This window comes from Styela clava, chromosome 13 (assembly GCF_964204865.1).
Source record: "Styela clava chromosome 13, kaStyClav1.hap1.2, whole genome shotgun sequence".
Lineage (NCBI taxonomy): Eukaryota > Metazoa > Chordata > Ascidiacea > Stolidobranchia > Styelidae > Styela > Styela clava.
The window spans coordinates 17,974,167-17,981,162 of NC_135262.1; the positions used below are offsets into that span (position 1 = coordinate 17,974,167).

Consider the following 6,996-nt stretch of genomic DNA (forward strand, 5'->3'; position numbering starts at 1 on the left):
TATGGGAAAATGCTTCTCAGGGAGGCGAAGGTATGTCATTATATGAAAATATATCTCGTTCACATTCACCTAATAAAATCCAAGAGTCGAATGAAATAGTGGTTCCGGTATCTAAGCCTCCTGATGTGAGACCTAAACTGCCAGCATCAGATTTGTTGTCACAATCTCGAGTCACAGTGGAAAATCCTGCACTAAATGTTAGAAGACCAGTTTCTACTGTTAATATGCGAGATGCCATGAGCCCATGAATATTCCTGATCAGTATGAATCAGTGAACCGACCTCCGTACACAGAACCACACATCCCACAACAAAGAAACACGCATGATCAATCATCAGCAAATGTGGAAAGTTTATTGGGCAATATGGCATCTATGTTGCAAGACGGAATTGATAGACCTCGACCTGAATTATTGCATTTTAGTGGAATAGAGACTGAATATGTCCGGTTTATCACTAACTTCAACTTAAATATTGATAGAAGAGTACATGATACAAGTACAAAGTTGTCATATTTGGTACAATACTGCGAAGGTGATGCGAGGGAACTGATTATGCACTGTACAATGTTGCCACCCGACGAAGGTTATAAAGAGGCATGCGATTTGCTCAGAAAGACATACGGTCGACCAATGCTTGTGGCTAGAAAATATTCATAAGAGTTGACTAAAGGACCATGGTTGAAACCTGGAGATAACGAAGGTTTGTTACGTCTTTCTCAAACGTTAGAAGAATGTTTAGTCACTTTGACACATTTGAAATATTTTGGGGATTTGGATAATTTTGATACTATTTTGTCCATCGTATTACGACTTCCTCTCAAGTTGCAGAACAACTAGGAAGAATCAGTGGCAGAATTAGATGGACAAGATAGAGAAGTGAGATTTAAAGATCTTGTTCGATTTATGAAGAAAAAGGCTGCGGCTGCAAATACGCCTTATGGAAAAGCCTTGAGAGCTCGAAGGGAGCAAGAACAGCAATATCGTTTACGATTTCAATCATCGAATAGACGAAAGATTCACGCTCATTCTACTGCTGTGACTTCAGCTGTTGACAGCAGTGTTACCAGTGCAAAACATATTGAAAAGGGAAGACATGTCTGTCCTGACTGTTTGAAGACGTCACACAGACTTGTTGACTGTTACAAATTCCTGCAGAAGTCACACGGTGACCGCTTGAAGATTGTTAGAAAGGCAAGATTGTGCGATAATTGTTTTGTATATGGTCATATGTCGAGAAATTGTCGTAAACCACCTGCTTGTACTGTTGACGGGTGTAGGTTGAAACATAATACTTTATTGCACAGAAGAGAACAAGAGACATGTACCCAGACAGAAAATGCTGCTGGTACGCATGAGCCAAAAGTTGAAGCATATGCGACTTCAAAAAGCTCAGCAGGATGTTTTTTGAATATTGTACCTGTCAAGATCTGTGCCAACAGAAGAGAAATAGAAACGTATGCATTTCTAGATGAAGGCTCTACTGCTTGCTTATGCGATGAGCGACTTCTTGATCTATTGAAGTTGAGAGGCAAGAAAACGCAGTTTCGTTGACAACTGTGAATGCGGTACCAACATCACAAGATGGTTATGCGGTTGATTTTACTGTAAAATCACTTGATGGTAGAGAAAGTGTTGATTTATCTCATGTGCTAACTGTTGATAGACTGCCTGTTAAAGCTAATGAAGCACAATTTGATGTACAAAGTTATGCACATTTGAAGGGATTGAAGATTCCTACTCTGTCGTGTAAAGACGTGATGTTGATGATTGGGGTAAATGTCCCTAAAGTGTTTTGGACAATGGATGAGAAACGAGGGAAACACAATGAACCTTCGGCGAATAAATCCATTTTAGGATGGTCATTGGTTGGACCAGCTTTATCTCAGGAGAGAAACAGTGATGTTCACATTCATTGCGTTCAAGTGCAAGAGGAAGACTTGCTGAGTCAGCAAATCAAATGTTTGTGGGAAAGTGATTTTAAAGACGCTTCACTGTCGCCTATTCCATCAATGTCTAAGGAAGACAAATACGCATTGCAATTGATGGAAGATTCAGTTGAGATCGTGGAGGGACATTATCAGTTACCATTGCCATGGAAGCCAGGATGTCCTGATTTGCCAGACAATCGAAGTGTTGCGATGAAACGCTTAACCGCTTGAACCCGGCAAGCCGGTTTACCGGCTTGTTTGAGTACGCTCTGTGCCCCGGCAAGCCGGTTTACCGGCTTGTTTTTCGTGTCGGCGGGAATCAACTTTATGATCTCGTATCTCAAGAACCACAATGAGTATTTAAATAAATTTTATATTGCATGAAAGCTTGTTATTGGGACTAATTATATTGGGATGATCGGTGCTCTAATATACGATGTTTCAGTAAAATTGGCAATTTGAAAGTGCGTATGAAATTATTGTATGATAACAAATATTTAATATAAAGAATTTCGACTTCTTGCCTAAATAGCCACATATTCAATCGGCAATATATGTGGAGAATTTGAATAGCTTTTTATATACGTATCCAAAACGATTTTACGATGAGCCATTCAAATTTTATGACCAAATATATTAGATTATCTGTAGATTTAACAGCGACGCTGCGTCAAATTGATGTTCTCATTGGAGAGAGGCAACGTCTCGTCACGCACAACTTTACGCATATTACGCAAATGCAACTAAACGTGACGATATCCGCAATAACGTTACGTCGAGATGTTATTATATAAATGTCCGCAGGAAGTAATTAATTAACCCGATGCTACGCATTCAAAATTCGCACTACGCTTTGACTTTGACTGCCCGCTCAAGCCCCATTAAGTTGTGGTTACGTATACGCAATATGAACAAGATTGTGATTTTATTAGCGGATAACGGAACAATAAAGACCATGAAAAATGTATGTGCATAAAAGACTGCTTGCTAAAAATTTTAAATTGAATATTGCACTTCGTTGTGCCCGGAACAATGAGGAACATGAAAATATTAGGCAGACTAAATCCAATATTGCACTTTGTTGTGCCAGTTATACCAATGGTTGTTGGTTTCGTTATCTATACATAGGTACTCATTACAGTATTTGTACTTATATACTGTCTCGCATCGTTTCAGCAACGCTTTGTCTTTAGCAGCTGGATTGGTTTTTTGGCAATAATGTAAATTTTGCTGCATACGACGCATCTATTATTAGAACTGGCGTTTTGCGGTAGGGTATCTAGTTCTGGCGACGCATATGATCTTGTTGGAATAAGAGTTGCTCTTTCTGCAGTATTAGTGCTCTCAGATATTATTCCATCCACTTGCTTCGCCTAACATTCGTAAAATCAGATATTTTGATCTGCAGAGCAGGTAAGTACTTATTTTGGTTGATATTTGAACAAATACTCATGGGCGAATAAAACATTTTCCACGTGAAATTTTATATGACGATATTAACTTCACTTCGCTATTACTGCACGCATTACTCGACGTCGGTACTTCAATCCATACAGGGTTAATATCATATCGAAACTCGGCGACCGATGTTCCGCTGAGAACGTCGTCGTGAAAGTTATCTTGCGCATTTTGCCACGCAATACGTTTCGGACGTACTTATCAACATCTTAATGACGGTAGTCACGTGATCGGCTTTTGCGTAGCTGCGTAATCAGTGCGTCATGGCCGCTTATCGATGTTGTTCACCCGACACAATGATACACAATTAAATATTTAAATATAAAATTGGTTATATGGCAGCCACAATAGTAATTCGAATATCAACAAAAAGCTTATAAAAAACTCTTTATGAACATCAAATATTGGCAGTATATTTTGTACCAAACTAACAAAATTTCAAGCCAAAACTCACATACATGCAGAAAAATGACTGTTAGATTAGGGTCAATTTTATTAATTTTGACAAAATGTATTTCAAAATGGAAAATACATTCTGAATGCACGATAAAATTTCCTTTCGATTGAAATGTCTCACAACGTGCTATCTATAATTGGTAAAAAGTTACAAGCGTGCCAAATAGCCAGTATTTAGACTTATTTTATTGTTCTACCAATACGGCGCCGCGAACCTTCAGGGTGAGCGAGTAACTTCGCTCAGAGCCGTCAGAGTTCAAAGAGTTTTAAAGTACATTGAACGAAAATTGAAGAGTGATCCTGTTTTGAAAAAGAAGTACTGTGATACTATGGAGAAATATATTAGTCTTGGATTTGCAAAACGTATCCCGAATGAATATAAAGTTGGCCGTAAAGGTGCAGTTTGGTACTTGCCTCATCACCCTGTGTTTTCTGAACAAAAGCCAGGTAAGGTACGCGTTGTTTTTGACGCTGCATCGCGTTGCATGAATACTTCCTTGAATGACCAACTATTGAGAGGCCCGGATTCGACAAATTCTCTACTTGGAACACTACTCCGCTTTAGACAACACGAAATAGCTATTGTGGCTGACATCGAAGCAATGTTCCATCAGGTGAAAGTGCACCCAAAGGATTGGAATGTATTGCGATTTATGTGGTGGCCTGGAGGTGATTTGTCACAAGATCCATCAGAATATTTTATGGTCAGGCACATATTTGGTAGCGTCTCATCTCCATTTTGCGCTAATTGGAGTTTGAAGAAGACGGCTCAAGATCACCAAGATGAATTTGACGAAAAAGTTGTCAGAAGAGTAGAGCGAAATTTTTATGTTGATGATTACCTGAATGGCTCATCTACTGTAAACCAGGGAATTAATATTGTTCGAGAAACGAATAAATTGCTGGAGAAAAAAGGATTTCATCTAGCAAAGTGGAAAAGTTCCAATCCTGAAGTTCTGTCAGAGATTCCTGCTAAAGACAGAGCAGACACTGCGTCAAGTGTAAACTTAGAACCTGAAAAGATCGATCGAGTACTCGGAATAAAGTGGAATATCCAAGAAGATTGTTTTGGATTTGATGTTAATGTGAAATCAAAACCCGCAACAAAACGAGGGATTTTGTCTGTACTCAGTTCGATATTTGACCCAATGGGAATAGTGGCACCTGTAATACTTAAAGCGAGGATTTTGATGCAGCAGTTATGTCGAAATAATTATGGATGGGACGATGAAATATCGAATAGTGAAAATTTATTGTGGAACAGATGGCTCGAAGATATTCATGGACTTGAAAATATATTCATGCAAAGATGTTTTGCGCCTTCTGGTTTTGGCAATATTGTGACTCGTCAAATACACCATTTTGCAGATGGCTCTGCAGTTGCCTATGGGACTGTATCGTATTTGCGACTAATCAATGAAAATGGGAAGATTCATGTTGCGTTTCTTTTAGGAAAAGCTCGACTTGCACCCATCAAAACTGTTTCAATACCACGGCTGGAGTTGACTGCTGCCGCTCTTGCAGTCAAATTAGATTTATTCCTGAGACGTGAATTAGACTTCGAAGAAATAGAGTCGATGTTTTGGACAGACTCAACTTCCGTGCTTTTGAGTATTAATAATACATCACGAAGATTTCCAACATTTGTGGCAAATCGACTTACAAAGATTGAAGAGGGATCGAATGCTTTGCAGTGGAGATATGTACCTACAGATTTGAATCCGGCAGACGATGCATCCAGAGGGTTGTCGGTACAATCGTTGATGGATGAACGATGGCTGAAGGGACCATCATTTCTCCAAGAGCAAGAGGAACATTGGCCTAAACCGCCAGTGCAGTTACCTGAGCTTCCTGATGAATTTGTAAGATGCAAGCCACGAGTTGTTGCGAATTATGTTTCTGATTCCGCTTTGAAGCCAATTGATAAATTCATTTCATATTTCTCAACATGGTATAAATTGAAAAAGGCAAGTGCATGGATGATTCGATTCAAAGACTACCTTCATAAGAAGAAGAAGAATTATAAGTGCAATGAGAAACTTGAAGTTGAAGAATTGCGAGTTGCTGGAGACGACATTTTGAAATACATACAGAGACAAGAATTTGGCGAAGTTATTGATGCCTTGCTGAACGACAATCATAGAAGTACATCTGGGAAACAAGTACTGAAGAGATTGAAGATTGCAAATTTTCTGCATAAACTCAATCCGATTGTGAAAGATGGCTTCATCAGAGTTGGTGGGAGATTGAGAAATGCACCAGTTGATTTCGATGTTAAACATCCGATTATACTTCCACATAAACATCATGTAACTGAGATGATTATAAGAGAACATCATGTATCTACACATCATTCTGGTATGGGGAGTACATGGACTTCTCTGAGACAACGATTTTGGATCGTTAAAGGAGGCGCTATGGTGAAATCTGTTATCAGAAAATGCATGTTTTGTCGAAGAAGAAGTTCACCTGTGAGGAAACAGATTATGGCAGATCTTCCGAAAGAAAGAGTCACACCAGGTGAAAAACCATTTACCTATGTTGGAGTGGATTACTTCGGACATTTTCTTGTAAAGCAAGGACGAAGTACTGTCAAGAGGTGGGGCTGTATATTTACATGCATGACAACTCGTGCCGTACACTTGGAAGTTGCATACTCGATGGATGCAGATTCATTCATAAACGCATTAAGAAGATTTATTGCACGTAGAAGTAGACCATTCAAGTTCATCTGTGACAACGGTAGTAACTTTGTTGCAGCAAATAAAATCCTACGTAAAGAAATAGAAGTTTGGAATTCAAGCAAAGTTGGACAATTTTTGCGTCAGGAGAATATTAAATTTCATTTCAATCCACCTACTGCTTCTAATTTTGGAGGATGTTACGAAAGATTAATTCGGTCAGTTCGAAAGATTTTGGTTGCTCTCTTACACGATCAGTTGGTGTCAGATGAAGCTTTGGCTATTTTTTGTGAAGTGGAATCACAGTTGAATTCCAGACCCATCACTCCAATAAGTTTCGATCCGAAAGATGATGAGCCACTCACTCCAAATCACTTGCTGTTACTGAATCCTACAAGTAATTTACCTCCTGGCATATTCGACAAAAAGGACTGTTACACTCGACGAAGATGGCGACAAATCCAGTATTTAG

At 39.0% G+C, this 6,996-nt stretch overlaps 3 protein-coding genes across 3 annotated transcripts; all 3 read left to right on the top strand.

Moving 5' to 3' along the window:
* Positions 1–244: 244 nt before the first annotated feature.
* On the top strand, positions 245–658 carry LOC144431221 (uncharacterized). Its single transcript, XM_078119057.1, has one exon. It carries the CDS (start codon positions 245–247, stop codon positions 656–658), a length of 414 nt encoding a protein of 137 aa, XP_077975183.1.
* A 246-nt stretch (positions 659–904) lies between these two features.
* LOC144431222 (uncharacterized) lies at positions 905–2,160 on the top strand. Its single transcript, XM_078119058.1, has 2 exons — positions 905–1,475; positions 1,523–2,160. Exons 1-2 carry the CDS (start codon positions 905–907, stop codon positions 2,158–2,160), a joined length of 1,209 nt encoding a protein of 402 aa, XP_077975184.1.
* Positions 2,161–4,172: 2,012 nt separating this feature from the next.
* On the top strand, positions 4,173–6,996 carry LOC144431223 (uncharacterized). The gene is made up of 2 exons (XM_078119059.1): positions 4,173–6,904; positions 6,954–6,996. Exons 1-2 carry the CDS (start codon positions 4,173–4,175, stop codon positions 6,994–6,996), a joined length of 2,775 nt encoding a protein of 924 aa, XP_077975185.1.